This window comes from Dama dama, chromosome 15 (assembly GCF_033118175.1).
Source record: "Dama dama isolate Ldn47 chromosome 15, ASM3311817v1, whole genome shotgun sequence".
Classification (NCBI taxonomy): Eukaryota; Metazoa; Chordata; class Mammalia; order Artiodactyla; family Cervidae; genus Dama; species Dama dama.
The window spans coordinates 97,096,652-97,115,503 of NC_083695.1; the positions used below are offsets into that span (position 1 = coordinate 97,096,652).

Genomic DNA, 18,852 nt, shown 5'->3' on the forward strand with positions numbered 1-18,852 from the left:
GTTTCTCAAGAGGCAGTTCAGGTGTTCTGGTATTTCCATCTCTTGTAGAATTTTCCATAGTTTGTGGTGATCTACACAGTCAAAGGTTTTGGCATAGTCAATAAAGCAGAAATAGATGATTTTCTGGAACTCTCTTGCTTTTTCGATGATCCAACAGATGTTGGCAATTTGATCTCTGGTTCAAACAGTCTCATTAACATAGCTTAAGAGAACGTTTGCATGAGTAAAACATACTGGTTTGTCGAGTCAGTTCTGAGTCTTAGGCAGAAACAACTTGAAGACAGAGCACATAGTTCATTGACATAGTTGAAGACAAACATTTCCATAAGAAAAATGTATTGGTTACCTCAAGGTTTGAGAAAAGTTAAGTTCAGGTGGAACCAGGTGTTGTTATGGCAACACAGAATTTTAAGAGAAACCTCTTTTTAAATTTGTATTAGAGTAGAGGAAAAAAAAAAATCTAACACTAGTTTGTTTCCTCCTGCCACTTAAGAGAGAGAGAAAAAATGTCTGACGCTTGCAGTCTATTTCCTCTCTTTGGAGACTCCTGGTCTTCCTGCCTGTTACCCTCTCAACATCATTCAAGATGCTCCTATTCTTATTTTTCCTGTGCTTGATAAAATATTCTCAAGGAAATGTTAATATATTTCACTATGATTATATATTTTTCTTTTCCCTTATGTTTCTTCTGATTTTTGCTTTATGTATCTTTGTTGTTAAGGTACATAATGGTTTATGATGTCTATCTTCTTTGTGAATTTTATCTCTTATCATTAAAAATATTCATCTTTGTTTCATTTAAAATAAAGAAATAAATTTAAGAAAAAAGAAAAAAACGCATCAAAGACTTATTTAAAAGTTAAATCGTAAAACTCTTAGGGAAAACATAGGAATAGACTTTCATGACCTTGACTTAATGGTTTCTTAGAAATGACACCCAAAGGATAAACAACCAAGAAAAAAGGTGTATTGAGTTTCATCAAAATTAAAACCTTTTATGCATCAAAGGACAATATCAAGAAAGTGAAAAGGCAAACTTTGGAATAGAAGAAAATATCTGAAAATTATATTCTTAATAAGAGTCAAGTGTCCAGAAAATGTAAAGAACTATTATAACAAACACATCAGTGAAAAGATAACCCCATTCCAAGTTATGTGGAAGATCTGAATAGACACTTCTCCAAAGAAGATGAGCTGGTGGGCAGCAAGAACATGAAAATATGCTCAGCGTCGTCAGCCAGAGAAGAAATGCAAGACCTCAGGGAGACGTCACTGCACATCCACTGGGGGACCGTCATAAAAGCACATCAAAATTGTAGCAGGAAAGAGGACCCCTTCCTGGGCCCGAAACTGGGCTCTTGTCTAACACTGGGAAATGAATTGTCCGAGGAGACACATGTGCTGACAAACAAGAGATTTTATTGGGAAGGGCGCCCGGGTGGAGAGCAGGAGGGTGAGGGAACACGGGAGAACTGCTCTGCCCCGTGGCTCCCAGTCTGGGGTTTTATGGTGATGGGATGATTTTCCGGGTGGTCTTTGGCCAATCATTTTATTTCGGAGTCTTTCCTGGTGGCGCACGCATCGTTCAGCCAAGATGGATGCTAGAAAGAGGGATTCTGGGAAGTGGATGGACACGCAGTGTCTTCTTTCGACCTTTCCCAAACTCTTTCGGTCTGTGGTGGCTTATTAGTTTTGTATTCCTTACCAGGATCTCCTGTCATAAAACAGCTCATGCAAATGGTTACTGTGGTGCCTGGCCAGGGTGGGCGGTTTCAATCAGCGTGCTTCCCCTAACAACTCCCCCCTGAGAGACTTCATACTCAAGATGCTTCTTGGGAATTGGGGTGGAGGTTTCTTTCTTCTGTAACTTCTTCCTGCTGTGCCTGGGCATAGGCCTGCCTAGCAGAGCAGAAGTCTCTCTCTACCTGATCTAAGTTGGGGTGTTCCACATCTGAAATCAGCTCCCACCCTTGTAATAACAGCAATTTAGTTTGAAACTGTTGGCTCCTCTCAGAGATGAAATAGACAGGGGCCAAACAGGAGACCTAACAGGATGGTCATCACTGGTCCCCAGAAACAGGAGGTAACATTTGGGGTGAGGGCTGCAGGGTTTGTGACTTTTTAAAAATTTTTTGATTGGCTGGTGGTGGAGCTATGCCCCAGGAATCTTGTGTTTAGTCTGAAGTTACCATCCTCCACCTGGGTGGGGGCTCCAGTTCAGTTCCAGAACTGAAAGACATTGTTATGCATATTTCTTTGAGTAGGAACGGGACCCTGTCTCAAGGCTGTACCACCGTTTGATTGTTTCGCCTCTGTTTCTGTATCCCTCCCCTCCCTGATTAGCAATTGTTTGAATCCACCCTTTGGAACTCAGGGAAGGTCAAGGAAGCTGAATGACGCCTATATCCTACAGATAAGAAATGGAGAACACACAGCAGATCTGTACTCCAGAGTCCCACAGAGTCCTGCTCCTGCTACTGCTAAGTCACGTCAGTCGTGTCCGACTCTGTGCAACCCCATAGATGGCAGCCCAACAGGCTCCTCTGTCCCTGAGATTCTCCAGGCGAGAATACTGGAGTGGGTTGCCATTTCCTTCTCCAATGCATCAAAGTGAAAAGTGAAAGTAGAGTCGCTCAGTCGTGTCCGACTCTTAGCGACCCCATGGACTGCAGTCTACCAGGCTCCTCCGTCCATGGGATTCTCCAGGCAAGAGTACTGGAGTGGGATGTCATTAGTTTTAATTTAGGGAACAGGGCAACTATGACTGTGATAACTTCCTGTCAAAATAGGGCAAAGGACTGCCTCAGCTTGGAGAATAGACACTGAATTGGAAGTATTCCTGAGTTCCAAGTCCTAGGTCTGAGCCTTGTATGATTAAAATCTCAATCCCTTGGTCTGCCATTTTGTTGTAACAGACCCAGTTGGTAGTAGCTGGAGGAGGGGTAACTGGAATTTTAATAGACGAAATAAATCTCTTTCTTTTTAGACGAATAGGCCTGAAACCCAGTCTGGACCTGGCACTTCAGGGAGACTTTTAGCCAGGTAGCTAGTTGCCTAGTTTTATAAAAAGTAAGGTATAAGTTACTAGCTTTTAGCAGACATCGTTTGGAGAATGGTGGCATCTAAGCATGACACGACTCAGAAAACTCAAGTGTTTAGCAATACAAGGTCTAATCTGAAGTTACACCCATAGTAACACCTAGTTATTTCCCAGGGTGTCTGAACCGTAGCTACTGTGTTTTGACTTTTAATTGTAAAATATTCCTTAATAGCCAAAGCAGATGTCACCATTAATGACGTCAGTGTTTTTCTAGGTATGAGAAGATGCAAGAATTGGAACTCATAAAATCTTCTCCTGAAAAGATCTAACTATCTGAAGGCCTATTCTGCCAGCTTTTCTCAGAGCACAGAGTGCTTCATTCCTGATTTTCACCCTGAACTCCTTTCAGGGCCATTGAAAGTCAGCAGTTGCAGTGGCCATGATTTAATCTCTGTAGATGTAGATGGCAAGTGTCAATCTTTAGTTGTCAGAGCCCCTTTTTGCTCATAAACTTGACCATGATTTTGAGGGGGCATTTCATGACCATTTTATCCCATGGTGCTGAGAATATCCATTCTCAGGTTTGGCAAAGATTTTGTTGACAGGCCACCCAATGTGCTGTTACTGGACTAGGCCATAAAACAGTATCCAAAATTCTCTGGACCACCTGTCTTACTAGCCTCTTCGTCCAGGAAAACATTCCCTCTTGTTGCTTCTTCCCATATCTAGAGTTACACTGTTACCATCATCGATCTCATGTGGAACTATATATTATCCTATCAGGGGCCTCAGTCACACATTTGGCAATGTAGGAAACAGCAATTTTGAAAAACAGGTGAAATACAAAGAACATAGCCAGCAGTATTAGTAAAGTCACAAGTAAGACTTAAGAGCTTCCATTAGATGTAGCCCAGTATATCCCAGGTCGTCTGACTTAGTCTACTCTGCACGAATCTTTATCTCCTAGGGAAATTATATATTGGCACTGTCTATAAAGCACACAGCCCAGTTTTCTAGTATTGCTAGACTGATTATCCTTAGTATGATTTAATTGTTTCCAACATAGAGGAGACTAAACTTAAATTACCATAGCCTGGTGTTATCTATATAAATCCATCCCATAATTGTGGGAGATTTTTCCTCCTTTGCTGAAACTTTGCTTGTTGATTGAGCTTGAGTAATAGAAGAATGCTCAAATTTATGGCCAGAGTCAGAGCAGGCATTATTAATTGGCCTGGTGAGGGGGTCCCATCTAGTAATATCACAGTGACCTGAATATGACTATAATTTTATTTTTTTGTAAGTAAATTTTCTCAGGGCCAACCAGTTAGAGCCTTGTAGTAGAGAAATTTACTAAGGTAACCCAGAACTAGACACAGGTAATTGGCCACAAACCCAACAATTGGATTGATTTCTAAAATTAGCATAGGATCAGGCCTATGATAGAAAAGCATTTGATTTATATGCAAAGGTCTAAGAAGTCAAGAAAACATTATAAATGATCATACGAATCAGGTCCAGCATCTTGGGCAAGCAGTCTATCTCTGATGTCTTCATCTTTTCATCCTGGTGTAGTGTAGTTTCTCCTGATAAAAAAGTCCTTCCATCCAAGTTGGAGACAGTCCCTTAAATTATGTCTTTTTCCAGTCCTGGTTGCAGGTCATGGGCCATCTGATCTTCATCCAAAGATAGATTACTGAGATAAGCTTCAGAAGCAAACTTAGGGTGTTCTTTAAGAATTCAATTAAATTTTACATTAATATCACATAACAGCAAAGAACTATCTAAGAAATGAGTCTTACTACCTCCATTGGTAGACCTCCATTAACAAACTGGGATTTAACATTTGTTGAAACATCTTTTTCTCCCTAAAATTACCTTCATTTTTATCAAATATAACCAAATTCAGGCTGGCTTGTTTGCAAAATAAGTCTGTTCTCACTAATTTTGGTCTGATGATTTATATAACCATGATTGATCATAGACTTTTTATTTTGCTGAAACATTTATAGAATCTCAGACTGAACTTTTAAAATAAAACAGGGCTGGGAAACTCACACCAAAGGCTTATGACAGATTTTGCCTAAGAAATCTAGGTGAATTCTTCCCTCTTTAAGCTCTCAAAAATTCCTTGAGATTTTGTACCTGTTAGTGAGATAACCTTCCTAGCTCATTTGATAAACTTACTGAAAGCCTAAGAGTTTCAAATTTCTGAAGGAGTCAGACAGAAAATATAATTGTTTTGTTTATAACATATAATTTTACCGAATTATTTTCATAATTAGTTTGAGAGAAAGGTTTTCCCTACTCCCGGAAAACGCAAGATTCAAACCTGTAATTTCTCAGAGGAAACCATAAAAGTTATGAGCATATTCGCTGGTTCATTCAGTCCTTTGTTAGCTTTTGTGAAGTCATCAGATTTTTCATTAGAATACCAAGACATATCAAAATGTTAAAAACTCCATATAATTTCTTGGATATCTGTACTAATTTTACCATACATTATAACATGAGCAGATTTATTACTCATTTGATAATCTTTTTCATGTAATTTAACTAACCAAATAAACACAGTTTAATATCTCTCTTTGGGATGTTTCAGGGGCCCTCTGAAGCACCCCAAAGTTAGCTAGAGGTCAAAGGAACTTGAAAAGAATTCGATTTAGGAAGTTTTATCGAAAAGATCAATTAAAAGTGTTTAGAACATTTGGTCAGATTTAGTCAACGTTGATGGGTGTATCATTTAGCTTGTTGATATGTCACAATGGGCGCAAATACCAAGGCTCAAGGTCTAATGAAAGTCAGCTCCGCCATCTTGGACCTAGTTGGCTTTAACCAGTTTTCTTATGGCTGTGTCATTCCTAACAAAATCCATTTATCTAACTAATTGTAATCCAATTTTAGAAAATCCTGATCATGAGTAACTCTTTTTAGTATTTTTTTCATACTTTTTTTTTTTTTTACTGAAAGCACACTTTCTGCTTTCCTTTAGCAACCAAGAGCTAACTTTTATATTAGCATTTTATAGATTGGGGAGCATAAATACCAGTGATAATTTCTAAAACCCTTGTTTTCTTAAAAGCATTTTAGTATGGCATCAAACATTATTCATTTATACTCCCAAATCTCTTTAGTTTCTCTGTAAAAGGAAATCAGTGTTTGGTAGTAAATGTTTCAAAATCTTATTTTATTTGGAAATGACCTAACTATTCAATAGACTTCCAACACAACCCTTAGAAATTCAAGTTATGCCAGTCTGGAGAGACTATTTTAGACAGATATTCCTAAAGAATAATTATTCCTAATAGAGTTTATATAAAAGCTCATATCTCATTTACATTTTTTTAGAAGTTTCTTCACTCAAGGTAATGTCCTTGTTGACAAACTTGTAACAGATATAATATTTAACTTATATTAAACCTAGGTACAATGAAAATGTTCTACTTCATGTTAATTACTCTAAGACATGTCTATATTAGATAGGTCAACAAACAAACATTAATATCAGGTATTTAAAATGGAATATTTCCCAGTTCACATGAACCTGGAATTTATTGTTTAATTTAGGATTACTTGATTTGTAAGTGCTTACCTTTCTTTAAGCCAATTCAATAGAGCTCACTTACAAATTAACCTAAAAAATATTACCCAGAGACAAAGACAAACCAAGACACATTTAGATAGACTCAGTGCAAGATTTAGCTTCATTTTCTAACTTTAGTCATGAATTAGATATTACAATATAAAATTTACTAGTTTATAAAAACAGTTGAAATAAAAAATTTTAAGGCTTTTTCCCTTTTCCCTCAGTCTCAGGTGTTAGAGAAGATCTAGATAAGTGTTCCTGAGAGCCCTGGTCTCAAGGCACAGGGAAAGAAAATCAAGTTCTAACAAAATGGTGGCAGGTCTAAACCAAATGGTGGCCAGACAAAGCAAAATGGCCATCAAAAATCACAACACAAAACACAGAGTTAAAACACATACATATAAACCTGGCAGTCTTCATCAGACACTCCCTTACATACAAGAATACAGTCTCTCAAAAAACCTTCTATAGAGACACAGAACTTCAGATGTCTTCAAAGATTTCAAAGGGAGGAAAGGAAGCCAGGTTGAAAGAAGAAGGGGGAGGTGGCGGGAAAGGGGGGCAAAAGGTATGGCCTTACAGACGTCTCCTGCCACCTGCAGATACCCAGGCATTACGGGACTTTTCCCTGAGCTTCCAGAGAAGGGAGGACTGGAACTTGGCCCTACCAGAAATCAGAACCAGAATTGGATTTCTCTGCTAAGAGGAGGTGATCAGTCTCCAACCCTCAGCTCAGGCTGAGGCCCTTCCACCAGATTCCTGCGTCCAGGATCGGGGGACTAGAAAAACAGGGAAGGATGGGCAGGGTTAATGAGAGGAAAGAGAGAGGGAAGGGGAGAGGGTCAGTAAAGTCTCTTGTTCCTTACCGGTCGGGGCACTCTGGCCAGTTGTCCGTGTCAGGAGGAGACCAGGGACAAAAAGGTCCCAGTTGTGGCCACTGGGTCTGGTCCATTGGCAGGCAAGCTGGCCCCTGAGTACCCCAAGTGGTCAGGATGTCAGTCTCAGTGAAGAAGAGTCCCCACCAGAGTCGTCATTTGTTGCAGGAAAGGGGACCCCTTCCTGGGCCCGAAACTGGGCTCTTGTCTAACACTCGGAAATGAATTGTCCGAGGAGACACATGTGCTGACAAAGCAAGAGATTTTATTGGGAAGGGCACCCGGGTGGAGAGCAGGAGGGTGAGGGAACCCAGGAGAACTGCTCACAGTCTGGGGTTTTATGGTGATGGGATGAGTTTCTGGGTGGTCTTTGGCCAATCATTCTAATTCGGAGTCTTTCCTGGTGGCGCACGCATCGCTCAGCCAAGATGGATGCTAGCGAGAGAGATTCTGGGGAGTGGACGGACACGCAGTGTCTCCTTTCGACCTTTCCCAAACTCTTCCGGTTTGTGGTGGCTTATTAGTTCTGTATTCCTTATCAGGATTTCCTGTCTTAAAACTCATGCAAATGGTTACTGTGGTGCCTGGCCACGGTGGGCGGTTTCAATCAGCGTGCTTCCCCTAACAAAACCAGGGAGACTCCACTGCACACCCACTACGGGGGCTGTTGTAAAAGGCACGGACACTAACAAGTGTTAGTGAGGAGATGGAGAAATCAGAGACCTCACACTTGGGAGGCAGACATGTTGAAGGTGGAAACAGACAGAACAGGTTCCACCTTGAAAGCAGGACTCTATCTTGGGCCGGACTGTGGACTTTGAGCTCTAGGTCCTGTATCTATGGAAACGACGTACCAACTGGAAAACCAGGCCCCCAGAAGGAAGAGCCCCAGGGCTCCTACCTATACTCTCCATCACCTAAAGTTCAGGTCAGTTCAGTTCAGTCGCTCAGTCGTGTCCGACTCTTTGTGACCCATGAATCGCAGCACGCCAGGCCTCCCTGTCCATCACCAACTCCTGGAGTTTACTCAAACTCATGTCCATCGAGTTGGTGATGCCATCCAGCCATCTCATCCTCTGTCATCCCCTTCTCTTCCTGCCCCCAATCCCTCCCAGCATCAGGGTCTTTCCCAACGAGTCAACTCTTCACATGAGGTGGCCAAAGTATTGGAGTTTCAGCTTCAGCATCAGTCCTTCCAATGAACACCCAGGACTGATCTCCTTTAGGATGGACTGGTTGGATCTCCTTGCAGTCCAAGGGACTCTCAAGAGTCTTCTCCTAAAAGAATACCCTAATTATCTGTGTAACCGAATAGAATCATACATTCTATTATGCTTATTGGGGTATGACCATAGGCCTATTGTTAACTACCTAGGCTTAAGGCATATGAATCACGGGTTAACTTTGATTGTATCTTTCTTTTCCTTTGTTCAGACTAGTTTCAGGGAATTTGGGGAGGTGGATTTGGGCACGTACACTTAGGGTATATAAGGTTTTCACAAAAACTGGTCAGTGTCCTTGGCTAAGCGTGTTAGGGGAAGCACACTGACTGAAACCACCCACCCTGGCCAGGCTCTCTAGTAACCATTTGCATGAGTTGTTTTGTGACAGGAGGTCCTGGTAAGGAATATGGAACTAGGGACTTCCCTGGTGGTTCAGTGGCTAAGACTCTCTGCTTCCAATGCAGGGGGCCCGGGTTCAAACCCTGGTCAGGGAACAAGATCCCATGTGCTCTAACTAAGTCTCTGTAACTAAGACCTCATGCAGTCAAATAAATAAATATATATTTAAAAAAAAAAAAAAAAAAGGAATATGGAACTAATAAGCTACCACCAACCAGAAAAGTTTGGTAAAGGTCAAAAGGAGACACCACGTGTCCGTCCACTTCCCAGAATCCCTCTCGCCACCATCCATCTTGGCTGAGTGAGGCATGCACCACCAGGAGGGACTCTGAGTCAGAATGATCACTCAGTCAAGATGGATGCTGGCGAGAGGGATTCTGGGAAGTGGACAGACACGCGGTGTCTCCTTTTGACCTTTCCTGAACTCTTCCAAGGAGACTCTGTCTGGCGCCGCCTGTGTAATAAACTGCACTCCACTATCTGCGTTGTCCTTCTGAGTGAGTTTGTTTCCTGAAATGCGGGGCTACAACACCGTGAGCAGTGCAGCTGCTCTGGGAAGCGGGCGTCCAGCCTCAGAGGCCGCCTCAGGTCAGCCGTGACACGGTGTTCCATTCCTAGGTACATACCCAGGAGAAGTGGAAATGTGTGTTCGTACAATAACTTGTACACAAATGCCCACAGCAGCATCATTCATAACACCCAAAAGTGTCCATTAACACAGTTGGGAGGGTGGCCCTTCCCCCTAGCGGGGCGCTCTTCAGCCGTGAAAGGAGTACCAGACTGACATAGGACAGAGCAGGGAAGGCCCTGAGCACGTGAAGCTCAGCGTCAGACACAGAAGCCTACACGACGCGTGATTCCGTTTGTGCGCATCCGGGGCGAGGCCAGGTGTGGCGGGGCTGAGAGTGAGGAGGGCGCTGGGGAGTGACGGCCAGTGGGCACGGGGTTTCCTTCCGGGGTGACAAAGTGTTCCGGAATTAGATGGTGCTGGTGATAGTACAACTTTGTGAATGTCCTAAAAGCCACTGCATTTTACAGTTTCAGATGGCGAATTTTATGGTATGTTGATTATATCTTGGTGTTAGTTATATCTTAAAGTGGCTCACTGGTAAAGAATCCACCTTCAGTGCAGGAGACGCAGAAGATGGGGGTTCACTCCCTGGGTTGGGAAGATCCCCTGGAGGAGGGCATGGCAACCCACTCCAGTATTCTTACCTGGAAAATCCTACCAACAGAGCCTAGTGGGCTACAGTCCATGGGGTCGGAAAGAATCAGATACAACTGAAGTGACTGAACAAAGTGCAAAGACAAATAATCTTATCTTTGAAATATCCAACCTCTATCAAAAGCAGCCTGTCTCTGGCTGTAGTTCACCTCTGCTCCTTCAGTCCCGGGGTCCACCTGCGATTCTTCCCCCCTCACATCTGGTGGATGTGGTGAGTTTCACTTGCAAAAGGGCTCTTCCTGCCACGACCCTGCCTAGCCCTGGCCAGGGCCCCTGCTTGCCCTGCTAGAGTCTCCCTGCAGTTTCTCCCCTGCCATCCGGAGAGTGAGGGCCACACTGCTCATGCCCTCTCAGGCCCCCGGGGGCTTCTGTGCCCCGAGTGGAGGTCAGTCATCTCTGTGTGTCCTCTCCTCCCCTGCCCTGCCCCAGCCCCAGGGCCCCCGGCTGCTGCAGGACCAGGCGAGGTTCTCCCACCCCAGGGCCTCGACACTGGCTGCCTCTGCCCCAGAAGTCTTCTCTGTGACACTCCCCAGCTGCGTTCTTTCAGGTCCTTATTCCCGAGCCTTCCCTGACCACTTGACTTAGGGTTGCAGCCTCCCTGGGTCTCCCAAAGCCCCTCCTCCCACTGGTCCAGCGTCCACTCCCAGCGTCCCCGCCTGGACGTGCGCTGTCTCCCCTCTGCCCCCACCGTCAGCCTGCGCATGCCGCCTTGGCCGCGCTGGCCTCCTCCGCGGGGCGCGGGGCCTCCACCGGGCCTGCCTTCTCGGCCTGAGCTTGTTTCTCCGCTTTGTCACAGCCTCGGACTTGGCATTCCCGTCTCTTCACTTCCGGCACAGAAACACTCCTGCTCTCCCCTCCAGGCATTCAGCCGTCGGCACCGGGCAGGCCTCGCGCCACCAGGGCTGAGGACGCCCACTTCAGGTAACTCGCTGGGCACGGAGCTGCCTTTCCAGGTTGCCACTTGGTGGTGTCCTGGGCGCAGGGACCTCGCCCGCCTGCACCCTAGTGGTTCCAGGCACCCAGAGCTGCACGCCTCCCAGTGACCGCGGCTCAGGGCTACAGGCGGCTAGGGCGGCCCCCTGAGGCCTCTGCAGCCGCACCTTCTGCCGGGAGGCATGCTTGTCCGGATAGAGGCACCGCCCAGGGCCGCCCTCCTTGCACCTACAGGGGTCCAGGGGGTGCGCAGGGCTGTGCAACCCACTGGCGGCCCGTGTGTGCAGCATCACAGGGTGCAGCCATTGATAAATTCTGAGCCCTCATTGGCGCCTTCGCCCCAGCCTCTGCCTGCTCTGCAGCAGCGCAGCCCCAGGGCGTTCACTGTGGCAGCTGGGCAGGCTGCATCATGAGGCTCCCTCTCTGCCTCCTGGGCCTTGGGCCCCTTGTGCTCACCCTCCAGGCTGCTCTCCCAGGTGAGTGTCTCGCTCCAGCTCCAGGGGCATTGGAGACGGGCAGGTTCGGGAAGGGTGGGCCTTGCTCCGCCCTGGGCATGGCTGGACTGGGCTCCCATGCCCTGGGCCAGGGCCCAGCCTCAGTTCTGAGATTTCTGACTGATCATGATTCTTCAGAAGATGTTTTGCAATGTAGAATGATTTAAAAATACAGTTTGTTGGTAAAAATACCCCCATGGGTGCTTGGTCTGGGATCTCCTCCACCACTGTTCACCTCACCACCTCCCCTGTGCCCTGCTTTGCCCGTCTCCCCCATGCACACCCTGCCACCCCCGCGAGGCTTCCAACATCTGGTCCAAGAAGCTCGGTAGCCCCTCCTCCCTCTGTGCGGGGGCCTGGAGCCATGGAGGGTCTGCGAGGTGGGGAGGGGGTCGGGTTTAGCTTTACTTCCCTCCGTTCCTAATCTTTCTCTCTTGGCCTCTCTGGTCTCCCAGGAGTCCTTCAGTCTTCCTTCTCTGAGTCTCAGACTGACAGCCAGTCTCCTCTCATTTCAAGGAAATCCCCTAAGGCCTCCACGGCGCCAAGCAGTGGCCTCAGCCGGCTTTGCCCTGACCCCACGTCCTGACCTGGCTGACTCCCTGCCTTTCTCTGGGCTGGGGCTGCGGGGTGCTGCTCCTGCTCACAGAAGTGTCCTGCACACGCTGTGTGCTCCAGCCCGATCTTCTGGCTGCAGCCTTGTTAGGAGACACACCAGCTGTCGCCACTGCCGGGCCTTCCTCTCACCAGAGCCAGGGTGGGGCTGGCCCTCACTCTTGCCTTGCTGTAGATGGGTTCTGGCCGCACGGCTGCCCCGGTTAGGCAGCGAACCCCTCGGGAGGGATTTTATCCTTCAGAGTCAGACAGGGACAGAGGGGGTTCTGAACCCTCTCAAGTGTGCAAGTGATTGTGCACACATGTATGTGAGTGTGCGAGTGTGCAACTGCCATCTCTGGAGAGCTGGGTGAAGGAGCATGAGCAGATTTTTGCTCTCAGGGCCCAGAGGGGCTGGGTGTGGCCCCCGTGTTTGGAGATGCTCATCCAGGCTGGGTCACACACCCGGTGACCTGGATGGGCAGGCAGGGAGGACGGACCCTCCACCTTGGGGGCAGTGTAGACAGCGCTGTGTCCATTCTGGCCCCTTGCTGCTGGTCCCTTCCACACCTGAGGCCCCTGGATGCTCACCTACCTGCTCCCTCTCCCTAACCCTTGCCTGGGCCTGAGCACCATCCCCACAAGCCACCCCAGCCTGCCCTCCTGAGGTCCCCACGCTTTCCCAGCCCCCTCCAGCCATGTCCTGCCTTCTTCCAGGAGGATTCAGGAACCATGAATCCCTTCCCTCTCCTGCTGGGAAAGCCCTGGGAGGGTGGTCATGGTGGCCTGGTCCTTGTCTGCCCCCATGGTGGGCTCTCAGAGCCCCCTTGTCCTCTGGGGGTGGAGGTGGCAGCCTTGAGGTTTGGAGACAAGGGCCTGGATGCTACTTCAGAGGCCCAAGGCCCAGGGATCCGGCCCGAGTTGGGGCAGATGCCCTGGGGCTCCTTCTGCAGCACCTTCATGATGAAGATGCAGGCATCAGGGTGGGGCCTCCTCTGAGCTGGGGCAGGAGGACCCCAGCATGGCCAGCCCAGAGGCCCCGAAATGGTCAGGGCTGCTGGGGGTGTTAGGACCTCACTCAGAACAGGTTTGAACTTGTCCCATGGAAGGACCTTGGGCCTCTGAAGGGCCTGTTCCTGGGCTCCTGGAAAGACCCCTCTGGTCTGGGGGCAGAGTCGCACGGTGCTCTTTAACCGGAGCCTGCATCTCCCACAGGAGCGGCCCCCAAGGAGCAGCTGACCATCTTCCTTCACATCACCCGCTGCAACGGGATCCTGCTGCTCCAACACCGAGGCTAGCTGGGCACTGCGTGCACAGACACCTGGGGCTCCCCGGAGGCCGCAGTGGTCTGCAGGGAGTTGGGCTGTGGGGCCCCCTTGGGTGCCCCCAGGGAGGTCCCGGGTCCTGAGATCATGGCTCAGCCCTGGCTGCATGGCCTGACCTGCCAGGGCAACGAGTCCTCCATCCAGGAGTGAGCTCTGGGCACCTGGGGCCCTCAACCCTGTCCGCACGACTGGGTGCCAGCCGTGATGTGCGTGGGTAAGGGCTGCCCCTCCCTCCATTCCCTCTGACACCCGCACTAGGGCCTGTGCTGGACCTGGGAATGCCAGGTGACCCCGAAGTCCTGCTCCTAGCAGGCGGGGAAGAGGCCCCAGTGCCACAGCCCCAGGGACCACTAGCCGTGGGTATGCAGTTTTCACAGAAGCACAGGAAGGGCCTGTGGCCTGGGGACCGGGCTCAGAAGCCCCCCAGTCCTCTGAGCAGTGTCCATCTGGGCAAATCGCATCTGTGTGGCCCTCAGGCCGATGACTCAAGAGTGGCAGTGAGATTCCCGCTGCACAGGTCAGGGAGTCAGGGAGATGCTAGTCCGGCCTGGCTGGTGGAGGGGCACTCAGAGGCACCCAAAGTTTCAGCAGGGAACCGAGCCTGATGCTCTCAGTGGGAGGGCTATTTTTGCCAGGCTCCTGACCCCTCGGGGAGTGTGAAGGCTGGGTCTTGGTTGAGTGGTGGTTACATGCGGATGCATTTGCCTACACCCATCAAGCTATAGGTTCGGAATGTGTGTGTGGAGGAAGACCCGCATGGGCAGGTGGGTGGGTTGCAGGGAATTGCATGCAGGCCTGGCATCACTTCCAAGGAGGGTCAATCAGGGCTGTGGGGTCAGGGATAGGGATGGGAGTGCAGACTTTCAGAGAAGAGTAATAATCAATAGGAAGTGGGGGTGGGAGCTGGATGAGGGGGATGGGGGGCATGGAAGTGAGGGGGTGGGGTCACAGAATGGGTGGTGGGGGTTCTCTGTGCCCAAGGCTGAGGTGGGACTGGGATCCTGGACGAGGTGGGGGTCGGGAGTGGCAAGTGGAGTTTATTGGGTGGGGGAGGTGAGCATCATCTCCTCTAGTAGAATGTTCAGGTGCAGGGCAGGGGTGGGTGCTGAAAGGCTGGTGCAGGATCTCGGAGGTGAAGCCAGGACTCCTGGGGACTGTTCTGGACACAGTGGAGGAGCCAGGCAGGGGGACCTGGGAGCTGGGAGCTCGGCCGTGAGGAACGGGGAGGACCCACTCCCCAAGGAGCAGGCAGGAACCCTGCAGCCTGAGAGGTGTACCTGCAAGGCCAGTGACATGGCTGCCTTCTCTGAGACGCGCTCCTTTGCAGGGGGTCTGGAGGTGGTGGTAAAGCTGGTGGGTGGAAGGAGCCCCTGCGCTGGCGTCTCGGGGCTGGAGCACTTCAACCAGACACTAACTTCCTGTGACCCGCAGTCAGTCGAGGCCGGCACTGTCTTCTGCAAGGAACTGGGGTGCGGCTCAATGCTCCAGGCTCCCAGCCCCCCACCAGAGACAGAAGGTCCCAGAAAGGGGCAGCAGTTTGTTGTCTGTGAGGGCTCTGAGCCAACCGTCCTGAACTGCAAGATCAACTGGGCAAACTTCAAGCCTTGTGTCTCACATGGTGAGGTGATCTGCTCAGGTAAGAAAGCTGCTTCCTGATCTTTTAGAGCCCCTGTGACCCTTTAGATCGTGTGTCCGTGGCCTAACCCCAGTTGACCTAGGGCTGCCCATAACTTGAGGTTCTTGGTCTCCGTGACTTGAGGTTCTTGGTCTCCGTGTCCCTTTGTGGGGTCAGTTGGGTGACCTCTCGATGAAGAACTGGTGCCCAACGTTTCATGATTTTAGGAATGCTTCCTGGAGGTTGGGGGAGGAAAAGGACTCTCCCCAGAAATGTTACGGTCCTCCCCCTCAGATTAGGCCTTTCCAGGGTTCTCTAACAGAGGTAGTACTTTCCTCCGAGAGGCTCCTGAGCCACGTAAGTGGTCACTCTCCTGCTGCACACACACGCTTGAGGGCCTTGCCATCAAGAAATCAGTGCAGGATGGAATTTTGAAAGTGCTAGTTTTGTGTCTAAAGGAAGAGCTGGATGGTTTAGGGTGCTACTTTGGGAGGTGAGGTGGGGTGGGAGGAGGCTGTCCTCCACCCAACGTTGACCTGAAATGATGGCCCAGGTCCTGCTTGTCAGTGACAGCAGCTCAGCCCCAGTGACCTCAATAAAGAAAGGGGCGGGAGGGATGGGAGAGCATGCCGGGCTCAGCCACTGGGCACCGTGAGTGCCAGGGTGTGCTGGGTCTGTGCTCGTGGCTCTTGGCACCCAGAACCTCAGCCACAGAAGCAGCAGGAGGAGTGGGTGCAGGGCAGCCGGCTGGTGCCTTTCTCTGCACTTCTCTCCAGAAGGTGCAACAGTGACCAGCGTCGTGGTGCTCAGGGATCACTGTCTCCAGGGGTCCACCGGGCCCCTCATGGGGAGAATCCATCAGAACCTTTAGGGGATTTTTCAACACACCCCCGCATGAGTAGGGTGCAGCTAGCTTTGAGAATCTCTGGGCTAACTTCAGCTGTAATTGGGGCTTATTGGAAACACACAAGACAGTTTCCGAGTTCAGTCAACTGCCTGAGCCAACAAAATAGTGCAGGGCTCCCTGGTCTGGACGGGATGAGAAGCTGGCAGCCCAGGTCCCATGCTCCTCGGGAGGCCTGCTGGCTTTCCCTGTCTCCACCTGCCACCTCAGGGTCACAGGCACTTGCCACCATGCAGTGCTTAGAGGCAGCCTGGCGGTGGGGGCAGAAACACGAAGATGGCCGTCCAGGAGGGATGGCCACAACTGCTTTGTGACCACTGCGGACCAATGTGTGGCAAGTGAGAGGCTCCAACGGCCCCAGGAAGTCGTAAGAGGGACTGGATGTAAGAAGAGACCACTGTGGGTGTGGGGAGCCCCCCGGGGGGGTGGTCCCTGGGTGCAAGGGAGAGTACCCATGAAACCACTGAAGAGGGAAGGATGGTGTGAACTCTCTGTGCCCACAGGACATATGGAGGCCAGGCTGGTGGGTGGTGAGCACTCCTGTGCTGGGCGCCTGGAGGTGAAGCGGGGCCTGACCTGGGGCACCGTCTGTGATGCTGACCTGGACCTGGCCACTGCCCACGTGGTGTGCCGGGAGCTGCAGTGTGGCATGGCCGTGTCCACACCCAAGGGCACCCACTTTGGCCAGGGCTCGGGGCTCGTGTGGACCGAGGCCTTCCGCTGTGTGGGCAATGAGTCCCTGCTGTTCCACTGCCCTCGGGGCCCGGGCACCAGTGTGGGCACGGCCAGGATGCGGGGCTCAGGTGCTCAGGTGAGGCCACGAGGCGGGGCTCCCAGGCTGGGCCCTGCCCGCTCCCTGCCAGCCTCCCTCTCAGGATGCAGCTGGCCCAGCCCCAAGGGGCCTCCTTCCAGGAGGTGAGCCCATCCCCTTGAGGAAGTGCTGCTTCTGTGGGTTGCGGGCAGGCTTTGGGGACAGAGGGATGTGACCCCAAGGCCGGCACAGAGCCCTGCACACATGTATCCTCTGGGCATTGCCGCTGAGGCGGGTGTGGGGCTGGCAGAGAAGGGGACCCGGGACCCCCATCCTGGGTGTGAAGGGAAGAAAGAGCCAGGAGCAGGGCCCGTCGGGGGAGCGACGCTGACACCCCCTCCCCCTGCAGAGTTCCGGCTGGTCAACGGCAGCAGCGCCTGCGAGGGGCGCGTGGAGCTCCAGGTCCAGGGGGCCGGGGCGCCCCTCTGTGCCGCCCACTGGGACCTGGCAGACGCCACTGTCCTCTGCCACCAGCTCGACTGTGGGAACGCGGTGGCCACGCCCCCAGGGGGCCACGTTGGGGGCGGGGCCTCCGCCCTCTGGCCAGACAAGGTGCACTGCGCGGGGACAGAGTCCCACCTGTGGGACTGCCCCGTGAGCACCCTGGGGGCGCCCGCGTGTGGCCCCGGCCATGCAGCCGCCGCCGTCTGCTCAGGTGGGTCAGCGCGAGCGCGGCCGGAGGGGAGGCCGGGAGCGGACAGGGCTGCGCTGGGAGGCGGCGTCCTCGGCCCGGGACAGGCCGGGTGCCACCCGCCGGCCCCCGCCGCCCTGCAGTGTCCTCCTCCCCCCCGGCCCCCGCTCCCAGGTCTCCCCGACGCCCTGCGGCTGAGGGACGGACAGAGCCGCTGCGATGGCCGCGTGGAGGTGTCCCTGGACGGGGTGTGGGGCCGCGTCCTGGACGAGGCCTGGGACCTGCGCGGCGCAGCCGTCGTCTGCAGGCAGCTGGGCTGCGGGCACGCGCTCAGCTCCCCGGGGGCCGCACACTTCGGGGCCGGGGCCGGGCGCATCTGGATGGACGAGCTGGCCTGTGAGGGCCACGAGGCCGCGCTGTGGCGGTGCCCGTCGGGAGACTGGGGCCGACACGACTGCGGCCACAAGGAGGACGCCGGTGTCCTCTGCTCAGGTGGGTGCTGAGACCCAAGTGCCCTCCCAGGGCCGCTGGGTCTCCAGGGGTCGGTCTCGCGGTGTTCGTGCGTAACGTAATGGCTAGTGCTTTCCTGGGATTGCACTGAAACGTCCAGGGCTGTTCCCCTGCCGGTTTGAAGAACTCTGCACTTGACTCCTCAGTGCCCTCCTGCTGCAGTGATGCTGAGCGACTGACGCCCCTTTCTTTGCTCCTGTGGGCGGGGGTGGGGTGGGGTGGGGTGGGGAAACTGGGAGGTGCCCGGCGGTGGGCAGAGTGAGCTCACCTTGCTCCTGCTCTTGGAGCAGCACTGGGGGCCTTTCTCCGCAGCTGCTGGAAGCCCATCTCACATTTGGACTTTAGGGCTTCCCTGTCGTGAATTCTTGATTTTGATCCACATTTCAGTGTGCTGGACCGGTTCTTTCCAGAGTATTGTTGAGGCATGGTAGGAAGATTGCTTGCTTTTAGCTCATACATCTCTGAGGCTTTTTGTGTGCATCTTGTCTGGGTGCGATTATTCTCAGTGATGGGGTTTTGTCACACGCTGGAGGCATCTGTGCTTCCTTCCTCCTCCAGGGTCTCTGGGAAACCCTTTGAGAGGGGGTGGGCATCCCCGCGTGGGCTCTTGGCCTCTTCTGATGGAGTTTGGTTCCTATTTTTGCTTTAGGAACGTTTTCTGTAACTTTCTTGGATGTCTTAGATGACTGC

The 18,852-nt window shown here is 51.3% G+C and overlaps 1 protein-coding gene across 1 annotated transcript in view; it reads left to right on the top strand.

The window, feature by feature from the left end:
* Window positions 1-18,852, top strand: part of SCART1 (scavenger receptor family member expressed on T cells 1) — a 42,793-nt gene that overhangs the window by 16,097 nt on the left and 7,844 nt on the right. Inside the window, 11 exon segments of the mRNA XM_061161359.1 lie at window positions 10,638-10,807; window positions 11,209-11,269; window positions 11,644-11,757; window positions 13,187-13,349; window positions 13,757-13,837; window positions 14,861-15,327; window positions 16,007-16,056; window positions 16,320-16,971; window positions 16,974-17,021; window positions 17,371-17,676; window positions 17,827-18,144. Coding sequence (XP_061017342.1) covers window positions 10,638-10,807; window positions 11,209-11,269; window positions 11,644-11,757; window positions 13,187-13,349; window positions 13,757-13,837; window positions 14,861-15,327; window positions 16,007-16,056; window positions 16,320-16,971; window positions 16,974-17,021; window positions 17,371-17,676; window positions 17,827-18,144 — 2,430 coding nt within the window.